Source organism: Lissotriton helveticus, chromosome 6 (assembly GCF_964261635.1).
Source record: "Lissotriton helveticus chromosome 6, aLisHel1.1, whole genome shotgun sequence".
In the NCBI taxonomy this organism is placed as follows: Eukaryota; Metazoa; Chordata; class Amphibia; order Caudata; family Salamandridae; genus Lissotriton; species Lissotriton helveticus.
In genome coordinates this window covers 699,344,476-699,370,123 of record NC_136067.1, presented here as the reverse complement: position 1 = coordinate 699,370,123, position 25,648 = coordinate 699,344,476, and the positions used below count along the sequence as shown (strand labels likewise).

Below are 25,648 nucleotides of genomic sequence, written 5' to 3'. Positions count from 1 at the left end.
TTCCACCTCGACAATCAACTAGACCCCAACACTACATCCCTCCTGGACAACCTCTACAACGATGGACTCCGCCAGATCGTGACCGAACCAACACACTCAGCAGAACACACCCTCGACCACCTCCCTCTTCACAACAGACAACTCCATCACTTTCAGCCACACCACTGAACTCCTGTGTACAGACCATCGATACGTCCACTTCTCCTTCAGAACACCCACCATCCACGGACCCCAAAACTAGACCAAAATCACCGACGACCAGCTCACCGCCTCTCGGTAACTCCACCCCAACCATTGCGGAAGACGACCCCAACACCGAAGCCCGAGCTCTGCACAGATAGATCTCTGACAGCGCCAACAGCATAACCCCCTCAAGAAGAACAACACACGTGGTAAGAAAGCCAGATGTTTTACCACCGAACTTCGAGAGTCCAGATGCACATGCCGCCACCTCGAAAAGACCTGGAGAAACTCCAAATCCACAGAAGCCCACAACTTCAGAGCCGCCACCTCCGCCCACCACCAACTCATCAGAAATATGGGAAAAACGGTGATTGAAGATAGAATCTCCACACACGAGCACAACAGCAAAGAGCTCTTTAGCATCATCAAGGAGTTCGTCCAACCCACCAGCGAGTCTACTGACATCCCTCCATCTCAAGACCTCTGCGACAAACTCAGTACCTTCTTCCACCTCTAAATCAAGAACAATTACGACAACTTCGACGAAGACAGCCATCATACTGAACCCTCACCAACCACCCCCAACACCCTGAAGCCAACAATGGACAGCCATCACCACCGAAGACCCGCTGAAGACCATAAAGTCAGTCCACTCCGGGGCTCCCACGGACCCCTGCCCAACCCACATCTTCAACAGAGCCGCCGACAACATCGCACCCATGCTTCGCCACACCATCAACCGCTCCCTTGCAAACGCCTCCTTCCCCGACGATTGGAAGCACACCAAGATCAACCCCCTCCTGAAGAAGCCCTCAGTGGACCCCACCAACCTCAAAAACTACAGACCCATGTTCCTGTTCCCAGCGAAAGTCATCGAGAAAACAGCCAACTCGCCACCTTCGTCGAAGAACACATCATCCTCGACCCTTCCCAATCAGGCTTCAGAAAAAACCACAGCACAGAAACCGCCCTCCTCACCGCTACAGATGACATCCGCCCCATCCTGGACAGAGGAGACAGTAGCCCTCATCCACCTCGACCTCTCAGCGGCCTTCGACGCAGTCTCTCACCGCACCCGAACACGCAGACTTCACGACCCAGGGATCTGGGGCAAGGCCCTCGACTGGATCCACTCTTTCCTCTCTCCGGCAGAATGCAGCGGGTCAGACTCCCTCCTTTTCTCTCGGACCCTACACCAACCACCTACGGAGTCCCCCAGGGACCTTTCCTCAGCCCCACGCTGTTCAACGTCTACATGGCTCCTCTCGGCCCCCATCGTCGGAACACACTGACTCAACATTGTCTCATACGCAGACGACACCCAACTCATCCTTGCCCTCTCCAACAAACCCAACGCAGCCAAACACAACTTTCAAGAAGGCATGGAAGTAGTCGCCAAATGGATGAAAAGCAGCTGCCTACAACTCCACACGGACAAAACAGAAGTACTCATCATGGGCACACACTCCGACGCCTGGAACGACACCTGGTGGCCCCCGTCCTCTGAAGCCCGCCCATCCCGACGGACCACGCACGCAACCTTGGAATCATCCTGGACTCGGAACTCAAAATGGACCGCCAGATCAACTCGGTCGCATCCTCCTGCTTCCACACCCTCTGCCTCCAACGCAAGATTTCAAATGGATCCCACTTGAACACAGAAAGACCGTCACTCACGCCCTCGTACCCAGCAGTCTTGACTACGGCAATGTACTCTATGCTGGAATTAACAAAAACCTCACCCGCATGCTACAAAACATCCAGAATGCCGCCGCAAGACTCGCCCTCAACCTGCCAAGACACTGCCACATCTCCCAGCACCTGCACACACTCCACTGGCTCCCCGTCGAGGCTAGAATCTCCTTCAAGATTCTCACACACACAAAGCCCTCCTCAACACCGGACCTGCACGCACCCCAAAGGACCCTATGATCAGCCCAGCTCTCCTACGCCGTGTCCCCCCGCACCAGAAAATCCAGATCGGGAGGCTGCTCCTTCTCCTTCCTCGTGGCCAGAGCCTGGAACACCCTACTGCTCCACCTCAGACAGACATCACTCCCTGTCTTCACGAAAAACCTCAAAACATGGCTCTTCGACAGACCTCCTCCCTGATGGACTGGAAACTGCACTTCCCCTCCTCCCCAGCGCCTTAAGACCCTAACGGGTGAGTAGTCGTGCTCAACAAACTCATGGTTGATTGATTGATTGATTGATTGCTTAGGAGACTCTTGCTTTTTAGGTCTACCTGGTAATAGGGGCAAATCAGAGGAGCAACAGGGCCACTCTTGATGATGGCTTCTCTGATGCTGACATCCCATGTCAGTAGGTCTGTCTTGGTAGAGTTGCTGTCTGGACTGGACACTTAACAAGCCTTGGCTGTTGCAAGTGCTCTGGTACCCTGAGTATTGGTGCTAGAGGGCTTCTAGTGGGTCTAGCATCTCGGAACTCGCTGGAGAAACAAGACTGACCCCAGGGAGCTTTAGTAACCTTCTCCTGGTCTGCAGCTGTGCTTGTGGACCCGGTGGTCAGCAGATCGGCGGACTGGATGTTGCAGTTGGTCTCTGCAGGCAAGTGGCTCCTCCAATTCAAGGAGATGCCCGCTGGTTGGCGATGTGCTGGCAGGCCTACAAGGCTCTGGGAGGATGCACCGCTGCAGGACGAGTCAGATTTTTGAAATCTTGGCACAGTAGCAGGCACGGTTTGGCTCCAAAGTCCACAGCTAGTCTGTGGTTCTCGCGTCTTCAGCTCTTCTTTGTCCTTCTTTTTTCAGGCAGAAGAATCTGACTTCCTGGTGTTGGGGCCACCTAAATACTATATTTAGGGGCATTAAGGGGAGTGAAGGGTAGTAGCCAATGGGCTACTTACCCTTGGGGTCACTACACCCACTATATGGCCACTTCCTGTAGGGACTTGGCATAACCCTGTCCCAGTGTTCCTAATTCCACAGAAAATAAGATGGTTGAACCCTTCTTTCCTGGAGCACATCAGGTAGCCCACCTTAGGGGTCTGACTAGCCTGGAAGTGCAGCCCGCCTACTTGCATAGCTAATTTGCCCCCTGTCCTTGTGCCAAATGGGCCTGAGGCAGGGGGTGGCATCTCCCAGGCCTGGGGAAAGTCGGGGTCGTAAATCAAAGGCAACCAAGGCTTTGAAGTCCCTGGCCTTGATATGCCAAATCACTAGCCATCCTGCTGGAGGAGGTGAGAACACCCTCCTCTGGAGCAGGTATTGTTTCGGCCTCCGAGAGCGTGGGCTTTCACCTGCAGGGGGTCACAAGCTTGTCTGTGGTGACAAGCTGGACGATACCAGTCAGCCAGCACACTAGATACTGGTAGGTTTTTCAGGGGGCACCTTTAAGGTACGCTGTGGGTGCACGTCATAATAAATCTAGTACTGTCAACAGTAGAGATTTATTAAGACAAGGTGTTTGAAACCAAACACCATAGGTTTCTTTAAAGCCATCATGGAGCTGGGGAACTCGTAATGACCATTGCACAGTACATCTACTTAAGATGACTTCCTTTAATAATTGTAGAAGTCAGTAATTGAACTAGACTGCACAGGGGCATAGCTACTCATGCAGATATGTCCTCACAAGTCATATAATGCACCCTGCCTGGGGGTGACTCACAGACTTTACATGCAGTGTCTTTGGCATGGCACACAGTGAGAGTGCTATGTCATGTTTATACTCATGGTTTGCACCATGACACACAGCCTGCAATGACAGCCTGCATGCAATTTGTATGGGGGTCACTTAGGGTCGCATAATACATGCTGCAGCCCTTAGGGATCCTCTTTAGTACCCATGACCTAGATACCAGAAGTACTACTTACTAGGGACTTACAAGGGTGCTTAAGTATGTGCCAATTGTTTACGATTAGACCCTTTTTACCTTGTTTTAGGGAAAGAGCACTGGCACTTGGGCCTGGTTAGCAGGGACCCAGGGCACATCAGTTGAAAAATATCCGTACCAGTGGCAAAAAGTGAGGGTGACCATGAAAACAAGCATTGGTAATGCATCGGTTTCACCTGTGCAATGTAGAAAGAGCTGTATTCATCAATCATCTTCCGGGAGAAGGCAAGGGCACCCTGACAGATAACAAGGTGGCGCAGCGGCCATACTTGCTGACTCGAGAGCTGGGGATCCCGGTTCGAGTCTCGGTAGCGCCGCACAACATCCTTTGTTTCTATGCAAATCACTTAATCTCTCTGGGTGATACATTTTTATATAAAAATGCTGCAAGAGTAAAAGGCAAAACTTTATGAAAATATAGTTCCACCAAAGTGGATATTAACAGTGTTTTTGGGACTGGAAACTGATAAAAGAAGCAGGCGAGTAACAAGCTTTGGTAAATGCAGGAAAATATTCTACAGCCAATAGAAATGGAAGCAAAGTAAGTGGCATGCAGAGGAACCAATGAGAAGCCAGTAAGGAGAGGATGCGGGATGCAAGTCCCTTTTTAAGTTTATATTAAAATCAGTGTTTTTCTCAAGCACCGCACAAGCGAAACCTAAAAATTGTCTCTTTCCTACAATTACCAATGGCTTTCACTATGGAAATCAGTGAAGTGAGACCTTAGAAAGAAATTGCATATAGTTTTGTTTTTAATTATTTATGTATAGATAATCCTATGTATTTTTGTATATTTCCTGTTCTTTTCTTCTACCTTTTTGCACATGTTGTACCACATTTTCCTCCTCTGAATATTAAGGCACTCGTTTTCACCACCATTTTACTATGGTGATTCATGTAGTTTCTTGAGTCATCAATATATTTTCGGGACATTTAAACCACACATTCCATCTTTGTCAACCGTTATCAATCAGAACTTAATCTTTCCATATTCCTGTAAGCTTTCTATCCATAATGAATTTGATTGGTATCAGAATCTCTTTACAAATTTTTTGGACAGTCCCCAAATTGGACATTGCAAGAGCAGTATGCATTAATGGGTCTCTTTTCCCATAATTACTACAGTAAAAACCTGAGTAATTTGGTTATTAAGTCTTTGTGTGACGAAGTCAGCTACTGTTGGTAATAAACCTATGTGGCAAGTCCATCATTTGAACACATAAAGATGAGGTCTTAAACTTATTGATCTTCGTCTTCTCCTATATGTGATTTTGTTTCTATTTCAAAACATTTTAAGTATCCAAGGTGTGTTAGTCCTCTCTGGCAAGTGGTATATAAATGTTGGGTTTTAGTGTTTTGGGTGCCAATCCTCCTTCTCCACATTGCTCTATCCCTTTAGGTCCTTTACTTCTTGCTTACTAGATGCTACATTGTTTAAGATACTGCTGCAGTTGACAGTTTCTTAGTCATACCCAGTTAAATACACTATTTATTTTTTGCAGCTGATGAACTTGTCAACTGTGTTTTTGTTTTATTTATTTATTGAATTCCTTGAAAGTTGTTGATTTGCCTTTGCACTTGTTTATGGCAGTCAGTCCCTTTACCCATTCGGGCCGCATTCCAATCTTGAAGTTGGTGATGCTTCCACAGATGTTCTACTATTTCTCTAACCTCCAAATAGTGCTCTTTTGGAATTGTTTGGGAGACCATGACACATTGCTCGCCATGCTATTTGGCATAAAGTGCAGCTCCCTCCTGATGGGGGCCCAAGCGCCTAACTTTGAGTTTTATTATTTGGTGGCCCAATTTCAATGGCTGACCGGCTGGCTCGCTTCTCTCCTCTTCTGGAAGACACATTGCAAATAACAAAAGGACGCAGTTACTATCAGGACACTAACAGGCCTCTATATACAATGACGTGCATTGACTTCTGTGACGTACACTTACAGGTTTCATCAGCAGCACTGCATGAGAGCAGAATAATCAAAATTACAGATTGGAGTGTGACGCTCCCAAAGATAAACTCAGAACACAGGTTGGAGTTACTTGCATTCCCAAGGATCAAACTCTGAACACAGGTTGAAGTTACTTGCACTCTCAAGGATGAAAGACGAAACACAGGTTTAGGTACAAGGTTCATACCTGTTTCAAGCACTCTGAACTGCTTTCTCATTGCACTACTGTTTATCAGAGAAGCGCAGAGCTAATCTTTAGTCCTTGCGTGATCACAGTTCTAGGTCCTAGGTTGCAAGAAGGGTCCGGAGTATAAACGCACAAGAAGTGCTTGAGAAAATCACAGAGCGGGCATAGAGGAAATGTTTATAGTCTTTGAAGATGCTGATACTCTTTCCTCCTTACTACTATAGGAGGTGTGCACACTAAAGTGATATCAAGTACTTAGCCTAGTTCTTCCACTTGACTGAAGTTTGAAGAAAATCTCGAGGCTTTGACTCGGGGATTCACAGGGGATCCGGAGTAGCTGTGCAGGAAGGAGAGATGAGTAAGACGTCAAGAGGGCTGGAGTCATGGGAAACATCTGTTCACTTGGACTTGAAGGAGACTGGAGCACTTCTTGGTTCCGGAAGGATTCTTCAGATGAGTGGGTAGGGTGAAGCTTGTTCTGCAGGGAGCGGGGCCAAGCCACGACTCCGGGTTGGACGGGGTTTATATACCCTCTCGAAGGCTCAACTGATGTAGATAGATCATGTGGGCACATGGCCGCTTGGAAGGTTCTTGAACCCTTGAAGAAAACACTTTTTAATATACTCGATTTGACCTACCAGACAGGGCAGGTGCAACATGATGATTGGGACCAAATAACTGGAAACAAATGTATCGTTTTCGCTCAAATGTCTTTAATGGAAAACCAAACCAATGCGTTAGTAACAGAGGGAGCAAGGCTTGCCAATGCCTCATGGGATTCTGGGGTAAGCTTGCTGGGACTCCAGCTCACCGCTAAGCAGGGGACGCAGGAGGGAGTTGCGATACTTAGTGCAGTGACTTCCCTGCTTTCCATCTGATGGGGTTTCTCTTCTCAGATGTCATTTTGTAAGCTATTGTTTGTATTAACTGTCATGATGTCGCGTACCATAACTATTAAAATCAATAAAAAAAGATTTTTCTTTTAAATGTTAAAAGTATTTTCAAAAAACACCAGGACTAATCCTATGCGAGTAAGCATGAGCGCAAAATCCGCTCCGATCGCAGATTTTGCGGATTTTCGGTGAATCCGCGGTCCGCGAACTCTCGCGAATTCACCGAAAATCCGCAATCCGCGATCGGAGCGGATTTTGCGGTCAAAAGTTCAAGCCTAATGCCTAATTTACGATGGCGCCGGCAAGCTGCCAGCGCCATCCTCAAATGGTTACTTAATTAGCTTCAACAGGAAGCTCTAACAGATAAGATAAAGCAGGGGCTCGAGCCCCTGCTTTATTTTATCAGTTGGAGCTTCCTGTTGAAGCTAATTAAGTAACTTTTGCAGGATGGCGCTGGCAGCTTGCCGGCGCCATCGTAAATTATTTACATGGGGAAAAACGGTGGTGTCTTCTTGAATAAATATGAAGGGCAGGGTTCATTCTGGCACGACGGTCCTGGCACAAAAAATAAACCTCAACAGGAAACACTTGCAGATATCAATAACGCATGTGCCCTAGTTGAAGCTTAAATTCAGTGACTCATTCATCAGCCCAAAAATAATCGTGAGCGTTGTGGAGGCTGGGCAGGTGTGTCGAGCACGAGTCTGTCTCTTAATCTGCTGCTCTGATCGGTCTCTGACCTTTTATACACACAAGCGCCATGTGCGCTCGCATGGAAGCCCCGTCCGTTTGGCCCCGCCCGGGCTTCTGTCTCTTAATCTGCTGCTCTGATCGGTCTCTGACCTATTATACACACAAGCGGCATGCGCGCTCGCATGGAAGCCCCGTCCGTTTGGCCCCGCCCACACACTCGAGGAAGCCCCGCCCCCAAATCCGCCGATCCGCGGATTTTGCGGATCCACGATCCGTGAATCCGCAAATTCGCGAATCGTGGATCCGCAAAATCCGCCCATGCTTATATGCGAGCATATTTCATACTTGTATTTCTTGGCCTTTTAAATCAGGGGTTTAATGGAAAACTTTCTAGCTACAGTGAAGCAAAGTTTCAGTTGTATTAAGGACCTGGAGTCAAGGATTATGCATATCTTTCTCCTTTGTTCTTTCTCCAGCGGCATCTTATAACAAAGAAAAAACAGAAACTACCTCTCCCAAGTAAGAGTAAACATCTATTCCAGCCAACCCAATGTACCTTAACCTTTGAAGATGTGTATGTATTTCCTGTTTCTTCTTTTTCTTTGCACAACAACCACCATGATGTTAACATTTTTTTGTCCTAATCAACCTTCTGATCATTTACTATTAATTAAAAGAACTACCATTGCTATTGCAAAAATGAATATAGTTCTGCTACTTCTTGATTTACTGGAAGTGATTCCTCTTTGAAAAGACATGTGGCCATGGGTGGACGGCCTGATTGAAGGAGCCATGAAACTCGATGTAGAAACCCATGACAGACTGGAGTACCACTACACCTGAAGTTAATTGCATCTAGCTTTAGAGAACCTTTGCTAATCTGCCTCTCCATATGTACTCGGGGTGAAAGGCAGACAATTACTGGTGTATTATCCTATATTGGGCATGCCTCTGGATAGGCCTCTGTTGCCGCCCTAGCTTCATGCTACTCTGGAAGTGAAGAAGTTTCTGAATCCTGCCTAACCCTGTTATTGTCCCCTCGTTATATATTGACCTCATTGGGGAGTATGTTTGGAGGGACTCTAAGCCAAGCACCACCTACATCTGCTGGCCTCAAGGGAAAACCTTAGTGGCAAAGACCTTTATGGATGCTTGTGCCTTGTCTAGGGCGGTAAAAGTGGATATAAACAAGTCCAATTCCTTTATAAAGGGATCTCCAAAGAGGCCCCTTAGAGCAATGGTGCCTGCTTCCGATAAAGCCAAGTCCCCTAATGTGAGGGCGGACCTGCGACGTTCTGTCGATCACACAGATTGCGTTCACCAGGAAGATGACGGCCCATTGGGCCCAACCAGACAAGTTGTCAGGTGAAATGAGGGACCCAGATTGTTTGGCTTCTTCCACGATACCCTAAATTTTTGTTAGGGGTTCCACCATACCTATCAATTCATCCTGGCACGAGGGACTGATGCTGTACTCAGGGTCTTTAATTTATTTGGCTAAAATAGTAGCCATTTTGGCATCAGTCTCTGGGGTAAGTGACACATTTTCCACCTTGATGGGGCAAGGCCATTCAACTCCCAGCCTGTAATGGACCACCTTGCTCAATGGTTTGCGAAGGCAGCCTGCCACATAAGACACCACCTTCTCTGCCAGGACCCATTCTGTGGAGCGAGGATGATAGATATCTTCGGTATGAAGCATGTTTGAGAGAGTGCTGTTGCTATCATTTGGGGCAACATCTGCCAGAGTGGTATCAAAGGGATACAACCTGGGGCATGAGGACCTGGAAGAGTCTGGATTGCCATCGGAATCAGGAAGAGAGTCATCAGCTGGGACCTAACTCTGGGACTGAGGTTATTCTGGGAAGAAGAAGGGGTTCGAGATCCCTGAGTTACCCTGGGTTTCTGTGCCCCTGCTGGGTTGCCTTTCTACAGAGAAGTTATCTCCTGCCAGGAAGACCTTCTTTAAATGGTCAAAGGCATCGCAAGCGGGGTTGATGTCACAGGAGCACATGGCCTTGGGTTTTGTTGAAGATGGCCTCAAACGTTCTAGTGATACCAGCACCTGCATGACCCTCCATCCAACAGAAACGTTCTAGGCAGCTAGCTATCAATTGGTGTAATTTCCTCTCCAGAGGCACCAAGATGCTAGAGAAGTCTTTTTTGAAGGATCATCCTCTGCCAGATGATCATCCCAAGGGATGATTTTCACTGCCTCCTTCTGGTGGAATGAGGACTTACTCCCTTGCATCTTCATTCTGTGCCAGTTTAAGACACTGCATTAGCGAGGCACAGCAAACAGAGGACCAAGTCAAAAATTGGGCCCCCTGGGGATATATGATAGCGAACTGCTGGGCTTCACAGGGGACCAGTGGTCCTATTGGGGGTAATGGTGATATGCAGCACACTTATTTCAACACCGGCTGAGCCTGGGCTATCCCGTGAAACATAGGTGATTGTGAACAATCAATAGGGATCCCTGGTGGGACATGGAATTCCAGGCCTTTTGGGTTGGTTCCTAAATTTTCTGCCAACCGCCGAGTGGTAAGATTTACTTATTGAGCACTTGCTGACAGTTTCCTGCCGGATGGTTGCGGAGCTGCTATTGACTGTAGTGTGATCAGGCTCTGCCCCAACGTGCAGGTGGAAGAGTGATTCTGGACCGGGGCAGTGAGGAGTGCGCACCCTCTAGCGGTCTGGGGATAGCACTGTGCGAGCATGCAGCCTTGCGTTGTTAAATGGAACCACACATGGATTGAGGACAGCTCAACCTGCGGTTCGAAATTCTGGGGAATAAAGAACGTTAAAAATGTCAGATCACATACAGTGGGGAAGTAAACTCAGGAATAAACCATTTCAAGGGCAATGCAATGATTCAGAGGTACTTATCTCCTGCTGGATCAGCGAAGAAAGAGGGGGGAACAGGAAGTACATGTACCTGTTCAAGGGATAAAAGACAGAGGATTGGCTGGACTGGTTGTGCTCGTTACCAGTGTTCTTTGGAAACGTATTTTTTTTGCTTGCTTAAAGGATGCTGCTGGAGAAAGAATAAAGAAGAAATATACACAATTCTCACCTCGGTCCTGACATGGAATAAAAAATTAAATCACTCGTCCATAACAGACTACAGCTAAGAGAGGACCATGGGAAATGTAATGTATGTTTTATGCTGGAGATCTGACACCTACGGTTGAGTGATTAAACCTTACAAATCCACCTGAGGCTATTAACTGAGGCGTAAACACACTGTCTGCATCCCGTTTGATGTGTTCTTTGGCTCTAGCTTTGTATGGAAAAAGACCAAAGCAGAATTGTGCTTGTTTAACAGGCCATGCTACAGCTTTAGCTGAGCGGAAGAGCTCATTAACACACAAAAAGACACAAACAGGGGTCTCCACGTCAGCCCCATTCAGCCATTTGTTTTTTGAAGGGTTTTTCAGTTTGTATCAAGCCACGGAGTATTGAGCAAATCTGCTTTAAACCCATCCCTAGATAGCGAAACGTCTAAAGTTATAGCAACTAAGCCATGTTATATTTTGAGATATATCCTCAAAACATTTCAGACAAGGGGTGGCATTGAAAATAGAAGGTGCACTGTCATTCCCTTTTGACCTGTCCTCTGAAATCTTTGAAATATGTCATTTGTGAGTATATATGACGTTGAAAAGATCCCAGGACATTATGGGTGTGCAAACGAACTCTGGCGTGGCTGCTTTCCAGACAGTGCTGTGTTGTGGCCTGCTCATAGAAATGAAACCAAGATCTAAGCGCTCGCACTGGCCAGAAGCTTGGGCATGCTGAACACCGGCAATAGGTTTCTCAAATGGTTGGTTTCATTTTGAGCATAATTACGGGCACTTATAAAAGACAACTATGCAATATTGTTATATTGATTTTTGTGTTGATTTCCAACTTATTGATTCTGATTCAACACAATGCACAGCCATTTCACATTACAAATTCAAATTTCTGCAACTCACACAACGTAATAGGTATTCCTTTCTGTACAAATGTGGGGAAAATGGTTGAAACATAAATGAGCTGTTCAAATGCTAATTTGATTACGATTAAGCTTTTCTGTGTACAATGATTTTGGATCTATATTCAGAAGGCCTCTAGTAATTATTGGCCCCTTGATCACTGCCACACAAGGTCGACATGACTCCAGAGAAAATACCAACTTGTTCTTCTTATGAAGGTGCATTTTTAGACTGCTGTTCTAAAAGTAAGACCCCCACACACACCATCTAGCACAACACATGTCAATTTTCTCTTTTCTAATGAAAATTACCTAAGGGATTCATAATTGTGCAAAAGGATTGTGGGAATGCAGATTTAATATAAAAGACGCAAAAGCCTGCTTCTGCCTGCCCCAGCCTAGATTTTCCCCGCTCACATCTACCATTCTGTTTCCGTTCTGTATTTAAGCTTTAAGTTTGGTCTTTCAAAAAGTATTATTAGTGCATGTATGCCCTACCAGTTTTGACTGGGCCAGTGATTTTGCAGAAAAAGATTCTTGTAGCACAACTTATAGACCTACATGCATTCTTACAGCGCTAGTATATGCAGTAAAGGGGATTAGCGTGCAAGCATGGTCTTCCTCCCATTCACTCTGGACCTTTTTCCATGACCCTTACTAGAGTTTTTACTCAATGTTGTGATAAAAGCACTGTGCACAGATATAAAACTTGAAACTTCTTTTCCTTGCACAATTAGTATATCAGTGCAGGTCTGCCAACCTTTTAAAGATGACAAAATAAGAGGCAAGAGGAAAGTCCATTGTTTTTGGTCTCGCCTACGCTGCGTGCATGCGCTGCATAGGAGGGGACCTCTTGGAATCGATTCGCTTTTTCGCCCAAAAACGTGCACGCTTTGAATTGCTTTCAATGGCCACGCGTGCACGTTTGGCGTATCCCTTGCAGGAGCGAGCTTTGGCTACATCTGTTTGCAAATGCAAAAACAACAATTGATGGACAGAATGCAGAACAATGTCATACATTCACCCCAGTACAGAGATCTGGGCATAAATCCATCGTTTTATTGCACTCCACACCACCCCAGGTCAGACATGGCCATATGCAAATCAGCCTTGACCCTGTGCCTCATGGGAACAGTACAGCCCGAACTGCCAAGCCATGTCTTTCCTGGACCGGAATCAAGCATCCAAGGAGTGCCAAAAAACGATGGATTTAGACCCAGATCTCTGTACTGGGGTGAATGTATGACAATGTTCTGCATTCTGTCCATCACCTGTTGTTTTTGCCTACATCTGTTTGCAAACATCTTGCAAACAGATGATGCCCCTGCTCGCGCCCGCAAGGGAAACGCTGTGTGTCTGTTTTTCCCTGCTTTTGCTTTCTCTGCATCCCCTGCATCTTGCCTCATCCTTTTCTCTCTTCTCTTTTTGTATCCTCATCCTTTTCACTCCCCTTTCCCCTTAAAACCTCAGTCTGGTCATTAGTTCCCATACTAGGTTTTTCGGTTCCGTTTTTGAAGCTCCTCTGTGGCCTCTGGTTCGCCGATACTGGATAAACTCGAACACTTCTCCTGGGCCCCTTAATCTATACTCAAGCGATCAATGTGCCCGGGAATGGATTTGAAATCTTATTCGAGTGATGATACATTGTTTTTATTGCTTTACATTGTGCTTGCTGCCAGTCCTACAGGGCACTGACCTCTGGATAGTGGGTAATATAAGCTTGCCTATCAAAGTCGTCCCTTCACAGTCGTTTCATAGGATTATGAAAATGACAATATGGGCAGGCCAAGCCGTGGTTTACATCCGGTTTAGACGGTTTTGAGCAGCACAAGCATTATCCCTCTAAGTACCCCATGCGGAAAACAGGTGCCCCCCCCCCCCCCACGGTGGGCGGGTGCCCCCCACCCCTCTTGCCATGCTCTGTTATCTGTGTGTGTGGGTTTTAGCAGTGATAAGGAGCCGGTCGTACAGCGAGCGCTGGAGGGCCTCAGTACTGCAGCCGCCCTGCAGCCTGCGGTATGTACAATGGTACCCACAATGGGACAGGGAGGAGGACTGCCTATGCCTTTCTTTACCCTCCTCCAAGTCTTCTTTCTACCTGCCGCTGCATTCTCTCTCCAAGACCCTATCTTTCCCTTTTCTATCTCATTTCTTCCTGTCCTCGATCGATTCAAACTCCCCTCACTCATTCCCGCCTTCCCAATTATAATTTCTCTCTGTCTTCTCCTCAACCTTCGGTTTTTCTTATTTTTTCACATCTTCTCCTATCCAAGGACCTTCTCTTCTTTACATCATTCGTGTTATCTCTTGCAAGTTCCTATCTTCCTCTTTTGATGTCACATTATCCATTCCCCGATGCAATTAGCTCTCGCTAATGCTCCTCTCATCCTCCTTTCACCCATTCATGTCATCTGTCTCAAACCTTTGTAAACGTCTCTTTTCTCCCTTGCCCCTGCGGTCTCTCTCCCTCATTTCTTCCCATGTCCCCTCTCCATCAACTTTCTCATGTTTTCTCACACCCTTTCTCACTCTTTCCCCATTCACACTCGTCACTTTTTCCTCCTTCTCCACTCTCCTCTACCCTACGTACCACGCTCTCCCGCCCACATTGGTGTCCATGTTCCATGGCCTTCTCTCCTCTCGACGGTGCTGAAACAGGTCTGGGGTTTTCCACGCCCCATCTTTGCCCCCGTGCTGGGAGCAGAGGTATGAATCACAAAGAAATCCTCAGGCCCGCACAATCCCCTCTGCCTCGACCACAGCCTAATGCATCGTAGTCGGTTCGATGACCTCCAGCGCTGACCGGGACTCCAATTCTTCCGGTAGGGACCTCCCTGGGGACCAGCGGCATCACCCTGGCAACCAACTCCAGGGCGCCCTGCTCTGACCTCTGTGCCCACCCGAGTGCGCCCTTTGCCGGCCAGGATCAGAAAAGTCAAGCAACCTTATTTTCAATCTTAAGATATGTCCTGGGCTGACCAGTTGAAGTAATTAATATAAGGGAGGTGGGAGTCAGCGGGATTACCTCGTGGTCACCTGGTGAAAGGTGTTAGACTTTCGGGTGTCAAACGTGCTCGCCAGAAACGTTGCGACATTTTCTAATAAGCATTTGCAATGCGTTAGGTCTCGCATTTACGCAAGTTTATGCTATTGGCATTGTAAATGACAATGCCTTTTATTTGTTTTAAAAACGAAAAGGCATTTCTTATTTGCAATGTCAAAAATGCATGGCTAAACGTATAAGGTCCCAAATGCGAGACCTATCGGCTATGCCAATGCTTGTTTCTCCTGATTAGGGATGGGTTAGGCTTCTGACGTCCGATGGAATCTGGTTAATTAATATAGTGCTTCACCCTTTTGCTGACTTCAAATGTATTTTATGCACCCTTAAAAGCACAAAGACGTGCACCCCTGTGTCTGGTACTTGTGCATTATTGAGTGTATAGTGGAATTCTGTCTTTTCTGTGTGATAAAGTACTTGTCATTTCTACAAAGCGAAGCACTGTTCTGTGCACTGATCTTACTATGCCGCTGGGCGGTGGTATTGATTCTTGAATCTGACTACCCCCATACTAACCTTCCTGAGAGGCCATTGACTTCTTGCCACGCTACCACTTAGTCAAGTACAGTAAGGGTTTACTTGTCCGAGTTTGCAGAGCCATATTAAGACTAGTCCCAGGATAGCAGAATCAAACGGCCTCAACCCCGGAGGTCGTGGCCCAATAGCCCCTACATGCCCCTTGCATCCTGTAAGGGATCTGACCTACCTGTAGTAACGACTTGAGGTATTGCACCCTTTCAGCTGACTTTAGAGAGAACTCGGGTTATGAACTGTGATAATGAACAGTCTTTGCTTACTTCAATGAAGACATATAGTAACAACCTGTGGTACTGCACTCTTGTGCAGTTGACAGAATGAGTAGGAAGGAGCAGTTAAAGAAATCAGTGTTTGGGAAGGATGTGGTTGGAATGTTGCGTCAAAAGCATCAAAACGGTTTTTACATATAAAAACGGTTTATTGAAATGTCAGGAATATGCCTTTTTTACACCTTGCTACAGGCAGGTTCAATTGTAGGCAAGACCTTATATAAGCATTGTGCACTCCATACATAACAATAACACACAACACACCATGTTAAACACAGCATTCCTAAAGGGTACTTTTTCACCGACTTCTTGAGTGGAGTTCCCTTCATGCTTTGGCTCGATATGATGTCCATCCTGTTTTGAATGAGCCAACGGCATATTGCAAATAATACAAAAAACATAATGGTAAAAATACTTGACATATAGCTGCACTCTTTGAACGTTTATCCCCAGTCCTTTGTAGGGTTTGCACTGGAATAAGAATGGTCTCTACATACATCCATGGACTCATTAAATACATGCACTCACATTTCATCCACAACTACCCCCCCCCCCGTGCGCACACTTACTCAGCCATTTATCCATCTAGTCACTCACCCTATAAATTTTCCAACACCCATTCGGTTACTCGTTTCTCGACATCATACAATAATTATCTACCAAATAGTTTATCACAATCCCCTTCTTTCTCATCTGTGTAACCACATTAATAAATGAAGAGTTGTTTTCACTTAAACGTAACCAGAATTGGTGACTTTGCTTTTCTAGTACATAATTTGTATTTACTTAGCCATGATGAAAAAACAAATGTATTGTCTACTCCTAGATCAAGATGCCACTTTACCAACATAATGAGCATTTTCCCCTTAATGAGTCTTTCAATTTTTTAAACCTTCATCTGCTAGAGATGCGGCGTGCTCTAATTTGCAGTGTATCCACCTTCATATCTTTTGTGTTTTCTTTCTCTCTTATTAGGTACCTGCACGTATTGATGATCTTCTGGTCGTTTGTGGCTGGCGTTGTTACCTTTTACTGTACACTTGGACCAGATACCCTTTTACCAAATATTTTGTTCACGCTTCAATATAAACCCAAGGTAAAAAGCCCTAATTTAGCTTTATTGACTTGCCATTGGCCTGCTATAATTTTCTTTATGAGGTCTTTGTATTCAGCCTTTTTTGTGAACAGTAATATGGATTTGTTGCTTATCGCGTTTTCATTGCCATGGTGTTTGGCAAAAAGCTTTACATTTCAAATGCCTTATTTGAAATATGTTTTAATAATATGATCTTGAATAACTGAGCAAAAATGTAATTTACTTTGAACTCTTCTAATCTGTAGCATATTTTAAATTGCAAAACTGTTCAGGAAGCTAGTGAAGTACTAGATGAGACTGGTCTTATTTATTTATTAATTTACTCACTTGTGAAGCGCCTCTCATCCTTGGGCATCATTGTGCCCCATACTAAGAGTAGTTGCTAACTCCTTCTTGTGTAACACACACAAAAGAGTTTGAAAGATCAACAGAAAAGACTAATCAAAGAAGTGGGCCTTCATGGTTCTATTAAATTGACTATTATCTTCAATGTGTCAGCTTCCAGTCAGAAGACCAGTCCGTACCTTGGGTCTAGGCATACTGATAGCTCTGTTATAATGAACACATGTGTATTGAGGACATTTTAGCAGAGCCAACAAGATCCTAGGGGTCCAATGTGATTTAAGCCATCACATATTGGTCAGGAAGACCTTATGTCCTTATGTAGGCTTGGATGATATTTGCAGTTTCCTTTACAGAAATTACAAAATGCCCAAGCAAATATGCAAAACGATGTGATAGTACACAAATGTCAGAAATTACATGAGATTACGCTAGCATAAATGATGGCCCGGCCAAGCCTATTCTTACAATAGTCACAGTAAACAAACCAGACGGGTTTGAATAGCAAACCTTTTTCCCCTGGAAACCCCGGGGAAAAAAGCACCACCTACTTTTGGTTCTTTTGTTGCTACTTTGTATCAGAGACATTCGAGTGTTGAGGGACATCTTAGCTTAAATCAATCACCCTCTCTCATCACTGATGTTTTGTGACAAACGGGACTGACTTTATCGGCAGTGATTCTGTCCTTCCTAGCACGGTACATGCAATCCCCCCATGACACATTGCTTTGCACACTAATTTAGAGTAGTAGAGGTAGTGCCAGACATTCAGTTGACTGCTTTTCTTTATTTAAACTGTAATTTATCAGTCTTGGGTCCACTAATATCACCCCACATTTATAAACATAACTATGTTATCTCTGTACACATCACTTGTGACGCCTTATCTCGCTTATGCAGTCCAGTTATGGAGGTCGGATTTCCAAGAGACTAGAGACAGTAGACTAAATATACTGCCACTGTGGTGCATGAATAAAGCACAAGATCCATGTTCTAAGAAGCTATGCATTTGGAAGCAGAGAATGAGGGTGATTAAAAAAGAAAACCAATGTGCTTTTAAGTCCAGCATGTCAAAGTTCCTTTGGTTTGCAAGGAATATATGTATTTCATATGGACATATCTTGAGCGTTTTCTCTCTGGAAGCTAAGTCTTGATATTTACATTTTCAATTAGTTGCATCAATCTCTTTTTCATTGGCTTACCTAAATAGATCATGTTGCTGTTGACAAAACATGTAGTTTTGCTTCCATGGCACAGTAGGGATCAAGTGAGGGTCCATGTCACTTTAATGACCTGCCATAGGCCTGTTCATTCAGCCCTCTTTAAATGCACTTGTAAAATGTTATTAAATATACTTACAGAATGTTTTGGTGTGTTCCCACTGAATGAAACCCTAGGCCGTCTATCCACATGTGTGATCCCCCACTTGTCACACCCAAGCCCCGTGTGTTGGCAACCGAGTCATAGCTGAACTGAGAATCAAAAGTAGCTGTGACCAAAGAAAATGCTCAAACTAGACAGCTCTCTTCTTTGCATCTCTCTATCTCTTTTTCCATTCGTCCACTCGTTGTTTGCCCTCTCTTTCCCCGCTATGATTTTGTTTTGCCCCTGCCCTTCTCTCAAAGCCTTCCTATGTCAACAGCAGTTACCCTTGTGGAGCTGGAGAAAGTGACAGACACCGGCGTTTATGTATGTTTGCTTATTTTGTCCTTTGCGTCTGTTAAAGTTGTACGCTCTCTGCCTCTATCAAAGTTGTGCATTTTCACTTTTACAGCAACTCGAAATACAAGAATTATTTCCTCAAGGTCACAGCTGCGCAGTGTGTGGAAACAACAAATGCAAAAGGCACAGGCAAGTATTAGTCATTCGCCTGTTGAAGTACTCCTGCAATCTGTTTTGTACCAGCGTTGTTATTTAATATCATTCTATTCTCTTGCACACTGTAGGCCTACGTTGCTGCTGGAGAACTACCAGCCTTGGCTGGATCTGAAAGTGCCTTCAAAGGTGGATGCATCTCTTGCAGAGGTACTCTCATCTTATTCCATAGAATGCAAATCGCTATGTACTTTTATCTCAAAGAAAGTTCAGCGGTCCTGACCTCGAAGTGAACGCCCTCATACAGGGGTGAGGTTTCAGATAGTAGTGGAAACTCTTCCAATGGCTTGTAAAGCCCACCAACAATCCCAAATCTCAACTTCTCAGATGAATGTTGAATCTTTGATTGTAAGGGAACTGAAGAAATGTCCATAACTTCGAAGAATTTGAGTGAGAGAAGGTTACTTGGTTACCTTGACAGGAAAACTAATGAAAGGCCACTTCATTCTCACATTGAGGTATTTTGTATTTTCTGAGGGATGTATTCGATCGAACAAAAAATGCTGGCATTCGTGATTATATGCTGTTTTAAATAGCACTGCATGCAAGTGAAATGTCCGTCTTTGCTGTCGATGGTTGTCTACTATTTTTCAATAAAAGATTTATTTCTTGAAGCTTCCTTAAATAACAGTAAGGTCAGTCCTTAAAAATATTTCTGAAAGAAATGGGAACTGTAGGCCTAGAAGTTCATTGAGAGTGATCTAGCGGGCAAATTCCCAGAACAAAGGCAATCCCAGGGCCATAAGGAAAGGGTGGAGGGAAGGATTTGAGAAGCCATGGTGGCTATAAGAAATGCAAAGCCTGTTATGCTATGCAAATTTGTAGAGAGCAATATCACACGGAAGCAGGTGTGAGCCTAGCCAAACCTATGGCCTAGTGGGAGTACTCGAAAAGCAAAGACTTGAGCTTCTTGCGAAATTCAAGAAGTGAGGAGGAGGCTCTTATGTGTAGTGGCATGTTGCTCAACACTTTAGGACGGTGTAGGAGAAGGCTCAACCACTGAATCTGGGTTTTCATATGTGCAAGGATTTGCGCAAGTTGGATTCTGGACGAGTGGAGGTGTCTGGAAGGTTTGTGAAAGCAGATGCAATTGTTAAGGTATGCTGGGCAAGTATTATGCAGTGCCTTAAAAATGTTGGTGAGGAGTTTGAATCGTGTTCGTTTGTGTATGGGAAGCCAGTGAAGCTACTTGAGGTGTGGTGTGATGTGAGTGCAGCGGGGGAGGTTGAGAGTTGGTCCCTGCATAGAGAGTGTGCTGGTAGTCCAGCTTGCTTGTGACCAGGACATACATACATGATGGTTTTCTGGGTGCTGATTGGGAGCCATTTGAAAATCTTCCTCAGCATCTTCATGGTATGATTTGGAAGAATGAGATGCCTGGAGAGAATATATGCTTTGTATGTTTTAATAGCTTGATTCAATATGTATGTTACATCATGAAGCTTTTAAGATATTCCTGGAATTTATTCCACATTGTAATGTTTACGCTTGTATGGTTCTCATGCAACTTGTATTTACATGTTCAGAGAAGAAAAATGTCAATATAAATACTACCCAATAAAGCTTTGCATCTTTTGAGACATGTGTAACAAAGTGTTAAACTGTTGACAGCGGCTGTAAGGAGCACATCTGGAGGGATCCTAATCCATAGCACAACTGATACTAAATCTCCATTCATTTGTCAGTACATTCTAACAACATTAAAAAATGCAAAATGTGTCTTCTCTTATGATTAAAATGTCTCCAAGTTGGCTTCACAAGGTAACAATAAACAACCTTCTCTTCAAGTCTGCACACCTGCAGTACTATTCTTCTGATTTGTTCAGTCTCAAACCCTAAAGCTTTTGTGTATTTGGTCCTTGTTGTATGTCTACTGTATGGGACCAATCAATATGGTCTACTATGCTTTAACATTACAGTAGGAACATTTTTGCTTTTGTATGGTTAGCACAGTTGTTGAGACTCCTTTTCTGTTAAATATTAGGTACCTTACTTGTCGTACGGCAGATATATTTGTTTGATTTTGAGTCCATCCGTCAAGCATGGCATACATCATTAATGTACCCTGTTACAGACAGACCTGCTTTTAAGGTCGTTCCTTCCGTATGAACACTGCACATTGAATCTCATTGTTCCATTGTGCTGTTGTTTTGTGAAAGACCATGGAAGCTCATATGTACTCTTCGGAGAGCTAAAAGTTTTCAACAATAGTTTGTCTTTGCATCAAAACTGTATATATTAAGTCATTCCTGGAGCTCGTCTCGTGTTCTCCCCAAAAAATCATAATAAAAATACCCAACTATATACATACTTGGACTTTCAATCAAGCCTCCTAATGCGTTAGTCTGTTCCAGGGAACATGTGCATTCCTGTTTCTTTTCTAGCCTGGTGTGGAATGGTGAGTCATATGGAATGTGTGACATTATCGGTGTGAGTGTTCTGTCCCAGTCAGTGAAGGTGAGCTGCACTGTGCTGCTGGGAGTTGGTTGTACTGCTGTACAGTGACTGGAGTTATAATAGAAACGAAATTGCTTTGCTATGTGATCACAAAATGCTAACTGTATAATATTAAAAACACGCATTTGCGATGCAGTAGGTCTCACATTTACGAGAGTTTGAACTATTGGCATTTACAATGCCATAACTTAAACTCTCGCAAATGCGAGACCTATTGCATTGCAAACATTTTTGTGTCAAATCGCCCCATGCTGTGCTTTCACGTTAATGGAGGCCGAGCCCCTTTCTTTAGACCATATATATATATTAAATAGGCGCAGCCGCTATAGTTAAAGTGGACCACCAATAGTGATTAAAATAAAAGGAGGCGGTGGGCTGTGACGTAGTGGGTGGAATAGGGGCAAATCATTGAACAAAATAGTGCTCACAGCCAAGTCGTTCTGGGAGGTTACAAATGCAGACAAGGCAAGGAGGGATTAACAAGCCTATTCAGGAATGAAAAGCAACATTTCGCAAGGGCGTTAACAGGAGACCATTGAAAAGAAGGGCGGGACATGGGCGGAGCTTCAATCCCTACCTCAATACATCATGCCTAGCAGAGTAGCGCATGCGCTACCCAGGCTCGACCTAAAAAGCTCAGTGTAGCTTAAAACGTGCTTGTTTATAAGCACTCTCTGAAGTACTTCCACCCATGGGATTTTGCTTTCACTTTGTTTTTTGGTGGTCTGGCAAGTTGTACATGACCTACTGGAAAAACAACGGCCAGTGAGTACATGTCGTTGCAGAATGAGCGCAACTTCAGCAGGTGTTTGAATCTAAGCGCGGCACTGTGTGTGCTCACCTCGTCGGACGGGACGGTTTGGTGTGCAGTGCTTTCTCAGCACAAACAGATGCCACTTGTGTCATCATCATATATACAATCAGCCTTTTGGACTTCAAGTACTTGTGATTTGAATTAGGCAAACAAAATTAAAAGTGCAGTACCCAAAACTGAAGCAGGACTGACCGGTTCTTTTTCATCACCTGCAAAATAAACTGTTCTGGATTGGTTTCTTTGTCATTTGAGAAACTGACTGCGATTAGAGAGAAAATGTCTCATTCACAAAGGATAATGAAACCAGTGTTCAGCTTTTCAAATTTTTTTCCTGCTCGATGCACAAACCCGCTAACATTAAAAAAGATGGTAAAGATTCTTTGTCAGGCTAGGACTCTTGGACTTGTAGGAGCAGCTACAGCTGCATTATTTTAAATCACATATACTTTATAGACCAAGGGAATGTCTTATGGGAGTCTAAGCGTCATTTCTTGTTTATATGTCCATGAAGTCTATATGCATTCTCATACCGATCCCTCAGGGAGTTTATAAGTTCTCAATGCGTAAGTTTAAGCACAGTTTAGTGCTGAATTTTCTCCCTTGCTGAAGTAAACCAATGTTTACGCTCATGCATGGGTTAATTTCAACTACTTCTACTGTAGGTGGGTTTGGCGTGTATGGGATTTTTGTGCAAATCTGTTTCATTTGGTGCATAATACAATATATATCCTTTATCACCCAACTTATTGCCAGTTTGAATGCTGGGTTGCTTGCAGTGGTTTACTGTGTGTAACTTTAGTGTGTGTGTCCATGGATGGAGAGTATGTGTAGTGTTGAGTGTACTGAGGGTAGGGTAGCGCTGTACACAGTTCGTCAATTGGCATACTTTTTATTGTAGCTGCATGGTAGGGAGTGCAGGCGCCTGTTCTGTTTGCAGGGAGTGTGCTACTAAGCTGGGTTGAAGGCCTGTGTTCTTTATGAATTGAGGGTGTTTACTCTAGTGGGTTGAATGCCTATGTGCTATTTGTGTGGAGGGTGTGTATTACACTGGGTTGAGTGTACGGGTGCTGTTTGATGGAGAGTGCATGCTCCACTAGATTGAATGCCTGTATGCTGTTTGCATGGAGGCTACTTAATTTATTGGGGGTGATGGCTGTATGCAATTGCATGGAGTGTGCATACTCTAGTGGCTTTTATTCTGATGTTCTATTTGTATGTAGGGTGCGCACTACAGGGGGTTAAAGACCGATGTGCTCTTTGTGCAGAGTCTGTGTACTCCAATAGGTTGTACTCCTGTGTGCCGTTTGTTTGGCGAGTACATACTCCACTGTATGCGAGGCCCATGCAGATCACTGGTGTTGAGGTTATTTTTGGTTGTGTGTGAGCGTGCAGTTGAGTTCCCTGTGTGAGCTTGGGTGTGTTGCCATTTGTCCTGTGTGAAGTTGTCTACTGTGGTGTTTAGTTTTGGGCTTAATTCCTTGTATGATGTGTCTGTGGTTGATTATGTTAAATTTTTACTGTGTTGCAGCAATATGTGTGAATTGTAAGTCAATTAAGTATATTTCTTTTAGTTGGCTATTATGTGTTTTGTTTATTGTGTTATTTCAGGTTACTGTAATTTGTTCTCCAGCTGTCCCTGTGAGGCGGTGGGATGTGTAGTATCCTATCCTCTTTTCTAGCCTGGTATGTATTCTCTTCTAGCGTAGTGTAAATGTTCTGTCCCCGTAAGTTAGAGTTTCTATCTATAATTGGGGGTGAGCTGGTTACATCCTAGCTCCTGCTGGAGTTACCTCATTGTGACTTGTTCCGTAATTAAGCACCCATTACTGTACTTAGCTGCCTCTTGGATCTTCCTAATAGCATGCATCTTCAAAATGCAACAGAACTGTTTAACATATCTTACAGAGGTACTGCCACTAAAGTTCAAAAAGGATTATGCCCGGCTGTGATTTGATAGGTTTACAGCAACACGAAATGCAACAACAATAAAGAAAAAACAGGCTGCATTAGAGCTGTAGGTTTTTCGATTATAGACCGAAAAACCGGACACACATATTGTGCTGGTGCCCAATCTTCCAGCAAGAAAGAGTTGATCAGTAAAACCATCATTACGGCATCGGAGAGTCAGAAGATGCACCATTGCTGTAAGTCAGTGTTTTAGTAGCTCAGATAGGCAATTAAGTAGAGGCCTAATAAAAATCATGAAAATTGTGATGGAAAGGTTCAGCCTTTGAGCACAAATTGAGTGCTTTGTCAGCACCCAGTCACCGATGAGCAAATCCCCAAATGGCTTGTATATGATTATTAGTCACAGTAGTAGCAGGATTAAGTTAGTATTAGGGGTTGAGTTAAAGTGCAAACGCTTTGCTGTTTTTACACATCAAAGTGATATAACAATCCTACCACAGTGTCAGTCTTTTAAACTGCATACAATCTTATTATTAGGCAATGGTGTTTTAGTGGGTGTTATCTATTTATTCGTGGGAACTATATGTTTGTGTTGCTTTACAATGATTTCTATTATTTCCGCAATAATAAATTTAATTTCGATTCGAAAAATCTTTATTTCGATCACATGATCATAAAAGATATACATTATATTACACTTATAAAGAGGTTTAAAAACGTATTAAACAACATTAGTGATCCAAATCTTTTGTTTTTAAAAAGGCGTACAAATGTTCAAATCTGTCCGATCTCGCTGCTTAAAGAGACTTGGAGACTCAGGACGTACCACATTGAAGTTAAAAATTTGGATAGTGCAAAAACTGTAGTGGGAGCTAGATCTGACTTTAAAACCCTGTAAGCAGGTAGAAAAGTTCTGAACCCCAAGTTTCTGAGGAGGGGAACTAGCCAGTATTTCCTTCTCCTCCCATAGGCCGGGCAGAAGAAAACCGCATGGACATCGTTCTCCTTTGGGTGGGCACATGCCGGGCAAATTTCTGTGGAGGAGTGGGAAGGCCATGATGCTGTGAATGATGCCAAGGGAAGAGTTCCATATCGCCATTGGAGAAATAGTTTCCTGGTTAATGCCGGAGTCATGGCATCTAGGACGCTTTCCAGTTGATAAGAGTCTTTAATATTTATAAACTGGTTGGATAGTGATCCATCACGTGTGCCTTCAACAGCTCTGGAGAGCATGCAGTTGTAATAAGCTCTCGAGAGCACTTTTTTGGGGATCTTAATACTAATATTTGCTGGGTCCAGCCAAAGTTCAGGAAGTCCAACTGCCTCAAAAGTTCTCTTAATATAGTTCAGCCAGGGTATTCTTGTGGCGTTGGGCAATTGTAAAAATTCCTGTAACTCAGTTCTATAGGTTACAAGGTCTGGACTGCTCCATATGCGCCGCCAGAATGCTAAAGGTTTAAGCCCCAGCTCCTCCGTTATGGGCCGAAGGCCCATATCCAACCTAAGAGGGAGTAATGGAGTGCTCTGTGGAAGAGCAACAATCT

At 44.4% G+C, this 25,648-nt stretch overlaps 1 protein-coding gene across 4 annotated transcripts in view; it reads left to right on the top strand.

The window, feature by feature from the left end:
- Positions 1–25,648, top strand: part of SNX14 (sorting nexin 14) — a 647,427-nt gene that overhangs the window by 33,622 nt on the left and 588,157 nt on the right. For all 4 annotated transcript variants that reach the window (XM_078648164.1, XM_078648163.1, XM_078648162.1 and 1 more), the window contains exons 2-4: positions 16,588–16,708; positions 18,825–18,901; positions 18,997–19,075. In XM_078648164.1, the coding sequence (XP_078504290.1) occupies positions 16,588–16,708; positions 18,825–18,901; positions 18,997–19,075 (277 nt within the window). The remainder of the gene's footprint in view (positions 1–16,587; positions 16,709–18,824; positions 18,902–18,996; positions 19,076–25,648) is intronic.